The 19603-nt window shown below is 37.5% G+C and overlaps 1 protein-coding gene across 8 annotated transcripts in view; it reads left to right on the top strand.

Moving 5' to 3' along the window:
- Nucleotides 1-19603, top strand: part of Scn3a (sodium voltage-gated channel alpha subunit 3) — a 112065-nt gene that overhangs the window by 61149 nt on the left and 31313 nt on the right. For all 8 annotated transcript variants that reach the window (XM_052726496.1, XM_052726500.1, XM_052726498.1 and 5 more), the window contains 3 exons: nucleotides 6055-6228; nucleotides 7471-7827; nucleotides 9005-9475. In XM_052726496.1, coding sequence (XP_052582456.1) covers nucleotides 6055-6228; nucleotides 7471-7827; nucleotides 9005-9475 — 1002 coding nt within the window. The remainder of the gene's footprint in view (nucleotides 1-6054; nucleotides 6229-7470; nucleotides 7828-9004; nucleotides 9476-19603) is intronic.

Raw genomic sequence — 19603 nt, 5'->3', positions numbered from 1 at the left:
TAGGCCTGTGCCCCACAAGTAACTCAGTAAAGAGTTCATTGCCAATTATAAAGTGCTGATAAATATTTTTATATTTAATCATCAGTAGACAAATACCTGGCTACTTTGTGTTTCTGTGAAGGCTGCTGCAGCCTTGCAAGGCTCCCAGGATGGGCCTGACTGGGGCAGTGAGTGAATAAAGAAAAGAGAAACAGACACACAGACACAGATTGGCTGGGATTGGGACAAGGAGGCAGGGTTATTACATACAGATAAACAAGGAGGCAGGCTTATTAACATACAGATAAACAAGGAGGCAGGGTTATTACATACAGATAAACAAGGAGGCAGGGTTATTACATACAGATAAACAAGGAGGTGGGGTTATTGTATATAGCTGAATCAAGGAGGTAGATTTAGTAGATGTTTTCTGCACACACTATCAGCATCCACGCATGGACCAGATGAAGGCTTTGTCATTCTTTTGAGCCTCATTCCCAGGAAAAATGATTTGTCATTTTTCCCCATGGGTCTAAGGCTAGGGTAGCTCATGTCAATAACACACATTCAATCAGGACCTCATACACTCAGGGCTCCCTTGCTTCCCACAGAAGGCCATGAGCTAAAACCATCCAAAGACTTAACATATTTTTACCTTTTTCACTTTGGTTAACTTCCTCTGTGGAACATTCAGTAGTGGTCAAAATTTGGAAAACTGCACTGAAAGAGACTTGGGTTGTTTAAAGATGATAGTTTTCCCTGGACATCTTTTGCATCCTTCTAAAGGGAAATGGTTTGCAATCTGGTTCATTAAGATCCAATACTTGGCATCTGTATCTAGGTGATATTGTTTAGTACTGTTTTCAATGCCTTTTGGAGGACCCACAAATCATGATCTTGAACACATCTTAGAGGCATATACTATAGCAAACCCTGTGCAGCTCGGGATGCCCCAAGCCCATTTCAGGAAGGAAAACTAGAAGTAGCAGTTCTACGTTCCATCAGAGAACCTGAATTCATGGGTTTTGCTTCCCTCTGGGTCACTGACTACTCCATCATGGTCCACCTGCAGTGCACTTTGCAATATCACAACAAAGTTTCTATTCTAACACAGAATTGAATTAAAATGCATTTATGTTTTAGCCATCCTTTTCATTCAATTGAGTTGAATCTGCCTTTGTTTCTGTGTGCAAATATACATTTCCCCACGAAACCATAAAACATGGACATGAATAATAATTGTGCCTTCTGTAACCTCTCTGCTACATGAGTTGTTTTTTTTTTAACAGTTTGCATTGAGACATACATTTGCTCTTATAATTGAATGCATCAAATTTAGTACTAATTAGTAACTATATTATAGAAAAGACAGGAAGAGAATGGTAATGAGTAACTTCTTCTTCCTCCAATGAATCCTTACTGCCTAATGTCCAGACATGTCTCCCCAAAGCTGTGTGGAATAAGTGACTCCTTTCTGTAGGTTCTGGGAAGTACTTTATAACCAAAGCATATAGATCTCTTTCAAGAAGTCAAAAATGGAAGTGGATGTGCTTAGCTTGCGAAGGCCTGAAGCTGATCACATGACTCTTTCTGATCAAGGGCACTAATCAGAGCTTTAAATTGCAGGGATCTCCAATTGTGACCATCGAATGTACTCTATGAAACAATCTTTCTTGCATTAAGGTAGACAACTTATTATTCCTATCAGTTTTGCATTAGAATCTCCCCATGTGTAGGGATACAAAGTCCTCAGTGAGTATTGCACCTTCAAAATATGAGGATCAGAAGTAGACATTGTAGCACACACTGAAAATCCTGCATCAGCATGGTCTACATAGTAAGATCCTGACTCAAAAGAAAAGAAAGCTAGAGATGGGGAGAAGGGAAGAAGGAGGGGTATGAAAAGGAGAAGTCCTAAGATTGTTGATAATTGGGAAGTGTTGTAGAAGTGAACCCTTGAACCACATGAGTCTCAGTGAAAAGGCTAACTCATTGTAAGTGAAATACCTAATCCACAAAATATTAGTCTTTTCCCCTCCGGTCTAATTCTACTTCACCCCCGCTATCTCTTCCCTGGAGTTTCAGTTTGAGAGTTGAGTTTATATATACAATTAATTAACACCTTCCCTTTACCATCTCAAGTGCATGTAAAGGATGGGGAGGGAGTTACCTCCTCAAACAGAAAAGATGAAGGACCAAATCTTGTGAAGGGTGATGGTGCAGCTCAGATGCAGGAACTGGTCTTGGATGCAGTTCAAACATTTTCTGCATCTCTCAGTTCTAGAGTAGCTCACAGGTATTACACTTCACATCATTTAATCAAGAAAAAGATACATTTCATTTTATTCCAGTTCAAAGTTTTCATGACAGAACTATGTTGGACGTATTTCATAGACAGTCACTTCTGCTATATTCAGCCTGGGAATGACTACGTGTGGCCATTTGAAAACATGACAGTCCTGATTAGACATACAGATGGAGAAATTAGTCCCACCAGAAAGAGGGAAAGGAATGCTTGGAAGACAATAGCATAAATATGCATATTAATACATCACCTCATGCTTTCTGTACCATTTGGTTCAGGAGAATATCCACCTTTTTCTTCCACTTGGACACCTACAATGAGGTGATGATGCTTTTTTTCCTGATTATCTTCTTGATAATGCCAATCACTCCCCGACACTCTCTGTGATCCCTATTACTGGTTGTTGAACTCCTTACATCATTTATGATGTTTTTCAGTCAATATTTTTACATCCCAGCAACTTGAGGGATGATACATTCTGCAGTATGAGCTTTATTCCGTTCTGTGTGCCCAGCTGTCATAGATCATTGGTCAAGGATTGCTTTAAGCACTGTGTGGGCACAGCTGAATGGCCACCTTTGCCAAGGGTTGTTGGAAGTGCTCTCAGCCCCACTTAAGTCTTGCGCTATCTTTAACAGTCCCTTCCAGCCTCGGAGGCAGAGGCACTAGGATGTAACTTTTCCTTTATTTACCATATCTACTTGATATGAAAATCCCTTATTTTTACTTTCAGGTTATTTATCTCTTACTCTTAAAAACTTTAAAATATTTCTAGTACTAATGTCTGTTATTTCCTGTATAATCACCCTCAGCCACATCAGAAAAGCCTTGTTACAACATGCCACATGCACACATGCACACATGCCACACAGTGGCCTACATATTTAAATATTTCTCTGCCCATTGCTTCCTTCATCTGCATCTAGAGCGTTCTCACTTCTCAGTTCATATTCTTCCAAGTTCCACTCCCTCCTCCCTCTCTTCTAACATGGCATTCAGCCCACATTAAGCAACTTTGCCATTATCCCTAATAGACTTTCGTACACTCTAAGCTGTGGTTTTTCCCATCTGTTATGAGTTTTCAGTGGCAAACCCTGGATCCCATTTTGCTTTGTGTCGTCCACTGTGTCTATGTTGGAGTTCCTCAATAAAAAAAAAAAAAAATGACTGGTTGTTCCCACTCCCAAAGAAGCTGCCTCAGGAGGCAAGCTTTGGTAAAAATCGCACACACTTTAGAATCAACAGACAGCATGACCTGACTATAGTTGTCAATAGAGGTGAATAATACAGTCTCTGGAAAAGTACAAATGCTCTGAGCCTTGTTTATTATTATTGAAATGGGTGTAATGATACCCATCTCTGAGGCTGTTGGGCAGGTCAAATGAGGTAATGTGAAAGAATCTAGCATTGTGCCTAGAATCTAGCATGGACTCAATGAAAGGCTTCCTTCCTCCCACATGGATGCCATTAACCTCTTGAACCTGTCATTGAAGTATTGATGGAAAATATTTCTGCTCCTAGCCTTATGTTTTTCCCAGGATATTGGGAAGTTGGGGAAATTGAACAAGTGAGAAACATTTTGGAAAACGTTCCAGAATATAGAGGGAAATGGACGTTTTCTGGGCCTCCAGTGTTGAAGCTGTTGCATATGTGAGCATAGGATGACACAACTTGGGTAATAGGCAACTCAAGAAGAAAAACACAAGAGCTTCAAGTCTGGGTCTTAATACAAGAGGTCATTTGCCCTAAATTAGACATCATAGATGACAGATAGTTATATTTTGTTGGGAGTTTATTAAAACTCACTCATTAAAATAAATGACAATTTCAACTTACTAGTCTATTGTTGCTCAAATAATTATGTAGTGACTTATATATGAACCCATAAAAGTGTAGACTGAATTAAGAACAAAAGAATAGAAAAGGGTTATGGGACCTTCTGTTTTGACTTTGACCTAGGAGTCTCCTTTTTTGCAGTCTGTTTCTACAGTTCATGAACATTACATCACTTCCCTGATGATTTGATTGATTCAATTTGAGTATCTGGAAGAACTAAAAACCTCTGTTGAGTCTCTCTCTGGTACTCCATATTTTCACAGGGGGTTGTTTTTTTTTTTTTTTCTCCAGTTACTTTAAAATTCAAGCTAGTATAGGGATTTTAGAAACCAGAGAGAGTCTACACATTATATTATGTTAGAGAATCTCTTCCTTACCAACTTACCTGACTAAAACTACAGGAAAAATACAACAGCATTAGCAGTGCTTTGGGACAGTACACTGGAAAAGATTGAGGGGAGATACCCGTAATTTTGAAATGAAAATGTTCATTCAAATATTCTTAAGGAGAACCTTTATGGTGGCATTGCATTTTGGGTGAACATTTGACTTTGGGATATCCATTTGCTAGCTGCAGGAAAGCTAGTCATCTCAGCAGACCTGAAAGGATTCATTTTGATTTTCTGTAAGAAGAGATATTGAGGATCATTTAGCTAAAGAGTTTCTAGCTTGTTTTAATGCATTTCTATCATCAGGGGGCCTATTTTAAATAATATCTGCTTTTGAAAGTTTTACACAAATCAAATTTTCATGAGTTAGAACTGATTTTAAATTCACCAGGGAGCATTATTTGAAAAAAAATCCCATGGTGAGCTATTGTATAAAATGAAAACATCATTTTTCAAAATACATTTCACATTGCTTACAATCAATTTTACTTCTACATAAGTGAACACAAGACTAGCAGCAGTTAAGGTATGTTTTTGGAATTGATATTTCCTATTAAAATATTTGTACAATTTTAAAAATGAGATATTAGCTATCTTTATGCTTTTATAAGAGTGGGTGGGTCTGGATTCTTTTTAAAAGGTATGATAGTTTAAGATACTAAATGATTCTAGTAAATTTATTTTGACAGAGATTCTCCAAGATAAAGGTAAATTTGGCTTTACCAGGATAAAATAGAGCTTTTACCTATACAGAATTAGGATAACTATTTTAAAAGATTTGGGCAAGAATAATTTCATAGTCCTTCATGCACTTATGTTCTTATTTCCTGTGGCTTCAAGTTTGAAATCAATGTTTAATGTGTTCTGTTTTATTTGTTTCTATCATCAAATACACATTCCTTCTAGCCACTCACCATATTACTCTTAATTATTGATGTGTAAGACTGAGGATATTCTCCTGCTTGTCCCAATTAAATCTATTAATCCATTAACTTTAATTCTGAGGCAGACAGCCAGAGACCATTATTACAAAACATTTGTGGCATACACTCTTTAGTTTCGAGAGTGTTTATAAAATGCAGAAACAAAATGCTTCCCCTTCAAGAAAACTACAAAATTGAGAAGTAAAATGTATGTGTTTATCAGTTTTAAGTAATTTTTAGTAACTTCCAATAATCTGTAGATTTATTTCCAATAATGCAGTTTGCAACCTTTTTTTGTAACATTACAAAAAGTAAATGTTCTGCTTTGTAGAAGCATAATGGGCCATAATGACAATAATGCCACAGCTATTATCCAGAAGGATATTGAAATGTGCACAGTGAAAGGTCTTAAAGTTTGTTTTCCCTAAAAATCCAGCTGATTTATTAAATATGATAAATGTATTTAGCACCATGCTAGCATGTGGGAAAAATGCTAAGCCAGTATTGACTTGTTTAATAAAAAAGTCAGATGTTTGTATTTGTTACAGTTAAATGCTCTTTGTGGTTTCTTGCAGCATGCATGCTCAGCACTGATGAAGTGCTGCTCTCTGTTTCCCTCCAGGTATTCACTGGGATCTTCACAGCCGAAATGGTCCTAAAAATCATTGCCATGGATCCCTATTACTATTTCCAAGAGGGCTGGAATATTTTTGATGGCATTATTGTTAGCCTGAGTTTAATGGAGCTTGGTCTGGCAAATGTGGAGGGGCTGTCGGTGCTTCGTTCCTTCAGACTGGTACCTCCCTACTCTTCATGTCCCATCTCTCACTAGCATAGCATTTAGTTTTAAATATATGCTTATAATGAACGTAGTTTGAAAATTGCATTTTTAATTACACTAAGTCGATATCTTCAGAAAATGTACAACCATGACCTTTGAAGATAAGTGCAATTTATTTTCTAAGAATAATAGAAGCAATTGAAATACTCTACAACTCAGTATGTAGGAGACATATATATTACAAATACATGTGTTCTTTCTAAATTGGTTTTATATTCTGAAATGGTTTTCACTTCATATCTGTAAGGTGAAGAAAGAAAAAGGGAAAAGAAGGAAAGAAAGACAAATAAAATGTTAAGCTCCAGTTAATGCTGGGTTTTTAATCAGGCCCACTGTTATTGGAGGAACCACTCTAAAGCATGTGGAAAGCCAGGGACAGTGGTGCTGTCTCTAACCCCAGCACTTAGGAGGTGGAGGCAGAAGGACTAGTTCAGAGTTACCCTCAATTATACCTTGAGTTTGAGGCCAGCCTGGGCTACATGAGACTATCTCCAAAACCAAGACAAACAAAACAAATTCAAAACATACAAGAATGTTTGATGTGTTTGGTATTTTAAACAATGATATCATAAATCATTTTGAATTATAGCAAATATATTTACTAAAGTACCTATGTTTTTGTTAGAAATTTAGTAAATATATATATATATATACATATATACATTTCAAATTGAAGAAAGCTTTTAAAAGCTATATGAGTTTATTTCACATCTACTTTAAAATAAAGAAAATGTGATTCATACTTTCACATCCTTTTCAATTTCTAGAGTAGAATCTGAGGTGACAGTTGATGCATTAACAGTGTCTGCAACTAAAGTAGTAATATTTTTCATAGGTATATCTTTCAATAAATCTGAAATGAAAATTATAAAGAAAAAATTGCACTTAAATGATATCACTTGATTTATAATTCTAATATTATTATTACTTTTGTTTTGTTTTTTTTTTGTTTTTGGTTTTTCGAGACAGGGTTTCTCTGTGTAGCTTTGCGCCTTTCCTGGATCTCACTCTGTAGACCAGGCTGGCCTCGAACTCACAGAGATCCGCCTGGCTCTGCCTCCCGAGTGCTGGGATTAAAGGCGTGCGCCACCACCGCCCGGCTTATTATTACTTTTGGTTTTGACCTGTGTTATGATTGACTCATAAAATAATAGCCTGGCTTCCACATATACTAAATTTCATTTTATTTGATTACAGCTGCGAGTCTTCAAGTTGGCAAAATCCTGGCCCACACTGAATATGCTCATTAAGATCATCGGTAACTCGGTGGGCGCACTGGGCAACCTGACCCTGGTGTTGGCCATCATTGTCTTCATTTTTGCCGTGGTCGGCATGCAGTTGTTTGGAAAGAGCTACAAGGAGTGTGTCTGCAAAATCAACGAGGATTGCACACTGCCCCGCTGGCACATGCATGACTTCTTCCACTCCTTCCTGATCGTGTTCCGTGTGCTGTGTGGAGAGTGGATAGAGACCATGTGGGACTGCATGGAGGTCGCTGGCCAGACCATGTGCCTTATTGTGTTCATGTTGGTCATGGTGATTGGGAACCTCGTGGTACGTATGTACTGCAGATGTTCATAAATAAGAATGAGTTTGGGCTGTAGGTAATATGTGACTTAAGCTGTAAAATGTTTTTCCAATTTGACTGCCAGCAGCTGAGAGTCCAATCCCCCTACAAGCCATCACTGAAGGACCATCTTAAAGTTCTCTGGGGCTGGAGCCTCTGTCTGTGACAATAGAATAAAACTGATGAGCTGTGGAGGGTATGAAGATGGGAGGTGCATTTCATGCATGGTTGAGGGTTGTTAATAATAAATTAGAGAGCCCTAGATTCTCAACAAACTACCTTTACTTTTTTTCTTGTCAAAAAATGTGTTTTCTTACCAAGACCAGCTGTATGATGTATAGATAGAAAACAACCCAGGGATCCTGCTTTGCATTATCCTCCTGCCATATGAAGGAACCCAGTAATTACATTTTAAACTAAAAATATCCCTGTACATAAATCTCCTTTTATATCAGATATCCTGTGTTATCCCTGGATTATCCACAGATCACTAGGTATCCTCGGCCGAGTCACACAGATTCTGCAAAATGGAGGAGAGAAGGGATTTCCATTATATGAGTCTGGCTAACCCTTAGACTATTTTAGGGTTTTCTCCACCGTCTACGCTATTTGGACACCTAACTTTTAAAGTATACTTGATGAGAAATAGGTTAACCCTTATGTAAATTGCTATGACAGCTATTACAATTTGCAGCCACTGAACCAAAGAAATCTGTTTCTGCTACATATTGTTTTTGTACATATCAACAGATTATTAAATAAATGTATTATATGACCACATGAAACTAGACATTCCATAGACAAACTGATAAAAGGAAATAATCAAAAATGAAAAATATTTTTTCTCTTGTGACAAGAGCTGCTGTAAGTGGGATTTTTGTTTTTTCACTGGCCAGGCTGGGTAGGTATGATTTAAATCTTTGCTTTTTCCTGCTATTCTCAGTGGAGAAGGGTGTCCAAGCTACCATTCTCCTGTCAGTTACCACAGGTAAAAATTATCATGCCCTTCAAATGGTGTGTGACTTTAATGCGGAGCCTGATGTGCACAAAGCATTCAAAGGAATTTGCTAACCACACCGTAGCAAAGATCTGAGCTCCCTGTCCACTTGCCATTCTTCGATGTGATTCAGTATAATGGGGAACTTTTCCTCTTTTTTCGTTTAGGTTCTGAACCTCTTTCTGGCCTTACTGCTGAGTTCCTTTAGCTCAGACAACCTTGCTGCTACTGACGATGATAACGAAATGAACAACCTCCAGATCGCAGTGGGAAGGATGCAAAAGGGAATCGATTATGTGAAAAATAAGATCCGGGAGTGCTTCCGAAAAGCCTTTTTTAGAAAGCCAAAAGTTATAGAAATTCACGAAGGCAACAAAATAGACAGCTGCATGTCCAATAACACGGGCATTGAAATAAGCAAAGAGCTTAATTATCTTAAAGATGGTAATGGAACCACCAGTGGTGTAGGTACTGGAAGCAGTGTTGAAAAATATGTAATCGATGAAAATGACTACATGTCATTCATAAACAACCCCAGTCTCACTGTGACTGTGCCAATCGCTGTGGGAGAGTCTGACTTTGAAAATTTAAATACTGAAGAGTTCAGCAGTGAGTCAGAACTAGAAGAAAGCAAAGAGGTAAGTGTACTTTTTCGGTTCAGGCTGCATTGTGGGTGTGTGTGTGTGTTATCCATGCAGTATGGTTTCTCCAAATTGTTTTTAGGCACTTCATCAAAAGGTATTAATGGACTGGGTGTGTAGAATGCTTAACAAGCCTGAGTTCCTGTAGTACCCAACACCACATGCAAAAACAACGGAATATTCTATGGTAACGTTGGAACATTATGAGAAATTGGTAAATGCGTTTAGTTATAGCTTTCCACAGGAAAAAAATCACCATTTGAGCATTTAAAACGTTCATTTTCTTGATGGCTTGAAAGCCTGATTTAAAATGTAACCCTAAAAAAAGATACTACTTAACATATTTTGCCCTTCATTAGTTATTCTTTTTAGAAAAATCAATGGACTGTATTTTAATGGTGGTTGTGCCATCATTGTGAAAATTTTATGTGTTCTTTACTCACCTCTGATTATTTCATTCACCACAATGGAGTACATTACCTATGAGAGTACTTTATTTACAAGGAAGGTATGAACAGTACCAATGGTTTTCCCCTGTTAAAGATGAGCAAACCTATGACATGCTCTGTGTTCACTTGATAGTCCTGAGGATTCACAGTTGAGGTTCAGAGGGAAGATTTGCTCTCGTGTTAGCAGTTATTAGAATGAAAAAAGGAAAATTTTCTTATGCTCTATGGTTTGAACTCTAATGGCAATAGCTTAATTAGTGGTATTCGTTCAATTAAAATGTTTTGCTGTTGTTTACTTACGGCCTTTGGACTCAACAGCTGGAAGTTAGTCAGCACAGATGGAGTTATAAAAGATATGCTTTAGCTTGAGGGCATAATAACTACACCCCAGGAATCAGACCAATGATGTCTGATTGTGTGAATTCTCTTGGAACTGTTGAAAACCAAGGATATCAAGATAATTTGGTCTAAAATCCTTATAGGAAGTTTATAGCATTCCAACTCTTAGTGTCCCCATTCTTTTCGTATTTTAGAATATTTCTTAAAAACTTAGAAATATAAACAAAATGAGGTAGCAATGTTCATTTTCAGAGTTGCACACAGAGTATGTGTAGCACATCTAATTTACATTGCTCATCCTGGTAAACTAAGAATCAATTCTAGCTTTATTTTCCCTTACATGGCAAAGATTGATTTAAGAAAAAACACCAAATATCTAGCAGGTAGTCATTGACCACTTTGCCCAATTTGGTCAAAGACAAGCTCTATCACACAGTTCCCAACAAACTCACAAAGTCTATTTTGAAGTTTGATCTTACTGGACTGTGATAAATTCTTAGATATTTAAGATTAGGAAGGGCTGTTAAATGAGAGAAGATTGAAATAGGCCTCCTATTTGGGTCACATCATAAAAAGTAAAAAGATAATACTCTACAAAGGAAGAGCCAGGACTGATAATGAGCTCCCACTACCAAGGTGGGTAGAGAGTGGGGGACAGTGGAAGGGGTGTGTTGGTGTGTCTGGAAGCTTCAGATGCAGCGCTTCAAAGGAAGTCAGAGGTTGAAATTGGCTGCATGGTCAGGAAGGAGTATTATGAAACACAGAAGCAATTAGAAAGGGTTACCTCAGGAACGTTTGATATTAAAGTGTAAAGCAGGTCAGACTGAGAGACAGTGGAGATTATCTTACACATTGTTATCGCAGTGAGATGATGAAATTCTGGGCTAAAATAATAGGGAACCAAGAGTAAATGGCAATTTGACAGACCTAAGGAATCTGAGGAATCTGAAAAGTGGCAATTACACTGTCTGAAAGGTCTTTTGAGAAAGGTTAGCAGGTTTGTGTGGAAAGAGTTCAATTAGAGATTTCAGTTTTGTACTTCACACTCGGAGTCTGCATACTGGCGTTCAGTCAACATCTGATCAAAAACATCAGAGAAAAATGTGGCTACTAAATAGATACGTACTATTTTGCCATTCTTCCTGAGAGAATACAGTGTAATCATTATTTATATTATATTTTGTACTACAGATAATCTAGATATGAGAGTACAATGTGTAGGTTATATGCATGTTTTTCAAATGCTAGGGCAGTTTAAATGCAGGATGTGTATATCCTGTTGGTTGGTATTTTTGTAGAGTTCTGGAACTGATCCCCTGTGGACAACAAGGGATAGTTGGGTTGAAGGTAACATTGTTGGTCAGGGTGAGAGGTCAGAGCAAAAAGTAGATCGATCAGATAAGGAAAGACTTTAAATTATAATTTGATTCCCTGAAAATAGGAGAGGCCAAAGAAATAATTATAAGCCCAAAACAGAATAAAGCTAAGAATACAATTGCCTGACTAGCCTAAGGTCAAGAAAAGACAGCTTCTTTTGCATTAATAGCATAGACTGTGAGAGTAGGGTTATGAAGAATAAATATCTCCATTTGCTTCTGCTAAAAAGCTGGTTTCAATATATTTCAAAACCTCTATAAGATACACAGACATTTCTTTTTTAATGGCTTAAACATCATAAACGGAATATTAAGACATAATTCCTCATCATCAATTCCTGGAAAACATTTGTTTTCCTAAACAAGAATTTACTGGATAATTTTTAATTCTATACCCTTTCAACCTAATTTTGAATGCATGAAATCTAATTACAGAAGTTAATGAAATTTTTTAAATCTATAAATGTTAGTGGGAAATCATCAAAGTAAACATAAGCTTACATATATGTTTTTGTGCTTGGTTAAATTTTGAAATGACCCTCCAAAGTGATATTAAATACTGCTTGCACTATGGGGAAGATGAGATGGCTTAGAGATTAAGAGTACCCGCTGCTCTTGCAAGGACCTCGGTTTGTTTCCCAGCACCCATGTGATAGGCAACGCCTGTCTGTAACTCCAGTTCCAGGGGATCTGACAATCTTCAATACTCCAAAGGCACTGCGTATACATGGTACCCATCCATAAATGCAGGAGAAACACTCACATACAGACTACAAATTAAAGAAAATCTACTGTTGTGAAGATGGGTGGGTAGGGAGGTGAGGGAGGGTCTGGGAGGAATTGAGGGAGGGGAAGGAGTAGGCTCAAAATTCATTGTTCTAAATTCTCAACAAATAAGTAAAAATGTTATTATATGTGTTATTTGAACTCAAGTTCTGTTCAACAAACAATAAATTTTATATTCATTTAACAATAAATTTCATGTGGATGAAACATTTAAATTAGTACCCCCAAAACTTACCCAAAAGCAATAGGAAAATTCTCATATATGCTAACACACAACACATGAGATAGAACTTTAAAAATAAAACAAAAATTGGTATATTCTAACATTGCAGGACAGATTTAGATAAATTTCACCTAAGTATATCTTTGGTCTACATCACACATGCACACACCATGAACACACCCACCCACACCCTGAACACACACACACACACAGAGAGAGATGGAGAGGGAGAGGGAGAGGGAGAGGGAGAGGGAGAGGGAGAGGGAGAGGGAGAGGGAGAGGGAGAGGGAGAGGGAGAGGGAGAGGGAGAGGGAGAGGGAGAGGGAGAGGGAGAGGGAGAGGGAGAGGGAGAGGGAGAGGGAGAGGGAGAGGGAAAGATATTTTGACTTGTTTTTGCTAGTTTCTTGACCACACCAGAAGCAAAACATTTAGTTACACTTTGGAGAGCATATAATATCCTTTGGCTTCGCTCACAGACTAAGCAATCATTAGGCTGAACACAACAGAGTTTTATTACATTTATCCTTAAAAAATAAAATTATTTCACAGTTGCATGCATTTCCTTCTTTTACATCAAGCAGTAAACCAGTCAACTTAGATGGTTTGAAAATCCTTGCTACTCAAGTATTTCCACTCATTTCTGTGATAAAATATGACTGGGAACTGCAGCCAGAGACAAATAATCTCTGAAAAGGTTCAAAGATATAGGTGTGAACTCTAGTCTTTTATTTATTACTGAATGTGTACTTCATAAATGTGTTCGTTACGTGTGTATGTACATGCCACTTAGGTAAACAGGCTGGAATAGAAACAAATCCAAGGCTTTGCATGAAAAGATGAAGGCATGGATTTCAAAATACTTATTTTTTTTTATCTTAAGGAAACTCTTAATTCTGCAAATAGTGTGGCAATCTCTGATGTACAGTCTTGGAGTTTTTTTATGGTTTTAATGTTCTCATAATCATGATCTAATTTAGTGCTTAAAAGATTACTGGCTTATCTTCCCAAAGGAAAGATTTAGAATAAATGCTCTTAATGATCATATTCTTAGCTGAATTCCAAATTCAGTCTAGCAATATCCAATTGTGACCTTCACTTCTGACCATTCTTACTTCTCACAGGCGTGAGACCAAGCTGGAGCCGTCAAGAATGCCGCTCTGGTGTTTTTTAAGCATCCAGAGGCTCGAGCCACCACTTTTACCCAGGTTACCAAAGCAAGTTGTGCTCATTCAGTCACTTCCTAAATGAATTTTGACTGGCCTGCATGCTCCACAGCTCCGTTCCTTCCCCTGCCGTGGCAAGGAAGTGTGAGGCTGGCCCAGCTGCTCTCTGCTGAAGCGTGTGACGCATCACAGCATGGTCAGGCGAGAGACGGGCAGTCCCAACGTCATAGTCAATTCTGCCGATGGGCTTTCCACTTTAGTCTTTTAGAATTTAAAAAGCAATAATTGCATGCCCGATAAGATGTATCACAATATCAAGATCTTAAACATACCAGAAATGCTTACAGTTCAATATCATCATGGACTTAAGAGAGCATGCATATTTTTAATTTCTGTTTTTTATGTCGTTAAAATAAGACCACAACTTTTTTTTTGTTACTGATGATTCAGCCCTTATATGTAAACTGTGCCAAACAAAAGAAGCCTCCAGGGGCTTTTTTTGTGTGTGTGATAGTACTGCCATTTTCAAGTCATTCTGTTCAGATCAATGGGTAGCACTTTGAACTGAACCCATTCCTGTGCTCCAGGTGGAAGTTTGCTTTCATACTTTTGGAAGGGCTCTGTAAAAACAAGAGGACAGCAGTGAGATCTTGGTGAAGACAGATATTAGTCTGAACATGCGTTTTGGCACCATGTATCTTGGACTTCAAATAGTTGGGGTAATTTTTTCAATCTGAAAACATACAGTAACCACCATAAAGTAGTCAAAAGGAAGAGTCTGTACTGTGAGCAGGAAACACACATGGCACCTTGGCCACTAAGTCCTTCCTCTAATGGACTCATTCTCTTTCACTTGATATTTCCCTGTGTGTATTAATGTCTTCTTAAATGTCCGACCCTAGACTAAGTGTGCAAAAATAATAGTACTTGGAGAATTTCCTGCTTCTGATGGTTGGTTGTAGTTTTATGAGGACCAGGGTCGTCTCCTGAGATTACTGTGGCTCTCTGGGTTTGTCAACTTTTTACTCTCGTGACTCAGTGTTCTCCTGTTGGTACTATTGCTTACTGGATCTCAGCCAAAGGGAGGCTCTGGCAGGAAAACTACCCAGAAGCCAAATATTGCTAAGTGCTGGCTTTCTGCAAGACCAACTTCTACTTCAAACTGAGAGTTGTCTGTAAGTTTAATTTATACATGCATTCTTCTGTAGGGACATCGATCCCTAGTTGCTGAGTACAACCAATTCAGAAATAAAATTTTTCATGAAAAGTAGAAAAATACAGTTGCTGGTGATTTAGCAGGACAGAATGAAAGGATGTCGGGAAGTTGTGTGTCTCATGTTCATTGCAGGGACACTCGCTTCTGAAGCTTTTGTGGAGATTTTAAAGAATAAGTATTTTTACTTGAGGTCCTGAGCATTGGACCTATTGGAAAAAAGCACTATGTTGTTTTCAGACATTGTTAGACAATGGGAAAATGACTCTAGCTTTTGGTTTCTTGCCTGTGTCCTTCAAACAGCCTCTCCAGAGGCGGAGACGGATGTGTGAATAGCCACTGTAACCCATCCGACCTTTAGGGAACTGTCTTGGTGTTCTGCAGAGGAAACCCCCATTAAGTCTGGTTCTGATGGAAATGTTTGTGTCGCTTCTTGAGATAAGTGGTTCCGTTCTCTCCTGCTTTCTCGATGCCCTTGACTTACTCTTCACCTACCAAGTAATTGCTTTCCATTTTACATACAATGCTTTTATGATGGCTATTTTTACATAAAAGGAGCACTCAGGGTATTGTTCGTTTAACATATGTCAAGGAGAAACCAGATGGTGGCAGTTTATATTTTTTTTAACCACTCAGCAAGTGGTTGAAGAGAGTTATTGGTTTTAGTCACTTCTTCTTGCCTTGGTCAAGCAATTAACAGCCCCAGTATATGGCTACTTGTTCTTTGTGTAAAATGTTTTAAATCAGGATATGGATTTTTATATCCAAATTATCAGACCAAGGCTCTCAAAAGACTTTCTTTGTCTACCTTATGATAAAAATCAAGATTCTTGAGAGTAATAGCTCAATTTTTGAGGCAATCTGTAATGGCTGAATCTTTTATTTTGTCTCTTGAACCATACAGCAGTTTGTAAAAGTCAAAAATTTGAGCGCTGATTGAAAATTAAAAGAAATGTGAGCGCATTTCAGTGGAAGTAGGCCAGTTGCTAACATTCTCTTCTATCTCTGAAAGTTAAATTTTATTATTTAATTGGATGAAATCTCAAGAGCGCTATTCTTCACAAGAAGGAATTTCTAGATAAGATCACATGATCTGGGGGGAATGTTCTCATGGCCTGTTTGATTGCTAATTCTGTCCTCCTTCTGTTGAGATAACCTATTCCTCTCAGTGTGTGGTAGTTATAGTTAACCTTGAAAGTGTCATAATCGGGGACCATGGTTGAGACATGGTTCTTGGATCAGCGAGTAGCTTCCACAGCATTGCGCCAGGCTTCTGCTATGGCCAGGCATGTTTTCTGTGGCTGAGTTCGGCCTGGAGAATGTTGCATCTTAAAACCTGCTTCCCAGCGTGCATTCATAGAGCATAAGCCATCATCCCTCTGTAGACTGAGCAGTCTCTACAAGGGATGGAAGACTCTAACTTTTAAGGGCCATGTAATTTTGGATGAGTTAAGGAGACAATAGTACAAGAAAACAAGATTGAACTTGTACTATGTGGTTTTATATGGAAGCTTTCTGTTGTTATGCCTATATTCACCAGATATGCTTATTTGCTTTAACTCCCTCGGAACAACTATTAACTGTGGCTTTTTAGTGTATTTATGTAATTTTTAATATGGTAAATTTCATTTCTGGTTTCTTTGCTTTTTTGATATCATTGTAGTATCACATCTCTGGCAATATAAATGAAAGTAAGTTTTTCTTTGTATTTATCATCAGTCACTGCTTTTAAATAAATCATTTACTTTTCAGTTAATCTGGTAGTCATTTTGGCATAGCGATAAGAATTTTGCCCTCTACTAGAGTATGATTTCTATAGTGTTTGGTATGTAGATTATTTATATTGTAATGATGTGTTGAATTAGTATAGATTGCTCTTATATCAATGTATAAAGTACTTCATTTTCTAGAATGTAAATTAGTGATTTTAAAGTACAAATGTGATTTCTTCGTGTATCCAGTGACTCAAGAATACCAGGTAGTATATTGGGCAGTTGATGTCGCTTAATCTGAACTCAATTCATGGTTTCATTTACTAATATAAGCAAAATTGCTACCTTTGAAGTTTTCACATAGTTTATACAGGATTTTCATAGTTTCATGGAATAAAGTATTCACACTTTCCTACAACCAAAATCTGGCCTAAGGGGTTCAAACAGTGTTGTGGCCTTGCTTACCAATGAGATCTCAGCAGGACTAGAGCTCTGACTTGTAAAAACCGACTCTTTGCCAGCCTCCACAGAGGAGAAGCCTCCTGTGAAAAACAAACAAACAAACAAAAACACTTATGAGATAGACTCTAGAAGACGACACCATTTTTCTACCATTGGTTCACAAAGGTCCTAAGGACTTGTAAGAATCCCTCTGAACATTCTTTGGGAAGCTTCCCAGGCCAAAGCTTAACAACTGGAAAATATCTTGGATGGCCACGAAGCAATTTTCCATGTACTTAGGTTCTGCCCCTTAGACAAGAATGGAAAGGGGACAAAGTCTTTTCCCCGCCATTTTGAAGACATGCTGAACCCCAGAGAACTAGGAGATAGAGGGGAGCAATAGGACACTCTTCTCCCTACTTCAAGATTCGGTGCATGATTTCCAGGGCCACCTGGATATAGATATCATGATATCCAAGCTTGCTAGGTAGAGCCATACATTTTTCATCTTAAGGGAACACAATAGCAAAATTACATTCAGAGGCTCACACTGGGCAAACTGGTCATTCAGGTCAGTAGATAATATTATTTGTGCTATGAAGAATTATTTTAAATATTTGTATTTAAATATAAGATGTAAGTATAGCATAGGTGAGAAATTTTGGTTGAAAATTAAACATAGTGCCATCAGTAAAATGGGAAGTGAAGGGTAAGTATATTTTCTAAAAATTTTACATGAGAAAGCATATGTACATGTATTCTATATCCAATGCTTATAATATTCTCCCCTCAAACTTCTTTATTGAAAGTCTGCTGATATTATAGAAAACCATTTTGAAAATTTATGTTTCTAGTTTTAAAGCATTTATATTTAATAAAAAGCATTTTCTAATATAGACTTCATTCAAATCAGTTCATTCACATAATTTATCAGAAAGCACATATGAATTTATCTAAACATCATAATTCTCTCTATAAGAGTAACATAAAAATGCATTCTTTTATTCACTCTTCATGAAAAGCAACATAAAGATTTAATATCTATTCCATATTTGGTTATATATTTGATCTTTAATACATAATATGCATGTGTATTTGGTATATATGTGTAAGTATATGTTTGTGTACATATACATGTATGTGGGTGTTCATTCTATATATATTAACATGCATGCATATATATAAATGAGCGTATTTGGCCAAAGGCAGTAAGTGTAATGGACTAAATGGACTGTGAAATTTGACTGAGACAATTGTGTAAGAAAGAATTCAACGAGGAGGTACACCATGATCATGCTTGGAGGAAATTATTGAGCCTGGTTGGCCAAGAGGAAGAAGATGAAAATGAGCCTTTTTATGACCAATCTCTGAAACCAGGAATACTTTGGTCTCTTACCAGTGCTGTTTATGCAGTGGTATAATTGCACTCACTCATCAAAAACTATAGCATTCACTATATCAGCTACTGGTGAAGCTGAGTTGCTAGAATCAATTACCCAGTATGTCCTTAGTTATAACAGAAGCTGCTACAACTATTTCCAGTGGCAGTTTTCCTAGGCTTTTCTCTTTTTTAAAAATAAATATATTCTGGCTGAAAGAAGTAGAAACTCTCAGGAGGAGAAAGGCTATCTCAGCTTTTCCACATTTCCAAAAGTAAAGGAATGTGATGGTAAGAATTCATATTCTGTAACAATCCTAAGAGCCACCAGCCCCAAATTATGAGATAGCTTCTCTCTTCAGCACGCTACTCACTTGGAGGGACTATGTATTGAATTATATTTTGACTTAAAGCCATTTTCTTTATAGACTTAGTTGGGCATGGTTCCGGTAAGCTTCAAAATAACCGCACAGAGAGCACTACCCTAATGTTATTCTTCAACTTTAGTTCACATCACAAAATATTAAAGCCATATTGACATTGGGATTTAAGATAAGCCAGGAATTAGGAGCCATATTTCTCCCAATAGAACTTGTGTTTAAGGAGTCATTTAGGCCTTTTTAGAACAGCACATTAACTGCTCCCAAAGGCTAGAGCACTGTGACTCAGACATTTAGATGCTGAAATTAATGGGGCTTGGAAACCATTAGCATGTCCATGAGCAGCTCTTCCACCCTAAAAGCTTGACATCCCCTAAGCCTTGTACGTCATGTCTTTGCCTCAGTTTTCATAAAACATTGCACATTCGTGATGTCTTCCCACATGATCTCAGAAAATGTATTAGATATTTATTCTGGCAACATTAAGGTGGCTATTCTTGCCATGGGTCATGTCACAATGATTTATTTAAAGGGAAAATTTGCAGCCTGATCATACATTGCATTCAGAATGAGCTCCTAATAAAGATTCCAGACAATGTCATTTATGGAGAAATTTCCATTTCATTTAGAATTCTTTGGCAAGTGTTGAATTCATTTATGCAGTT

Source organism: Peromyscus californicus, unplaced genomic scaffold (assembly GCF_007827085.1).
Source record: "Peromyscus californicus insignis strain IS unplaced genomic scaffold, ASM782708v3 Scaffold_7__1_contigs__length_154581171, whole genome shotgun sequence".
In the NCBI taxonomy this organism is placed as follows: domain Eukaryota; kingdom Metazoa; phylum Chordata; class Mammalia; order Rodentia; family Cricetidae; genus Peromyscus; species Peromyscus californicus.
This window is presented reverse-complemented; position numbering and strand designations above follow the sequence as displayed.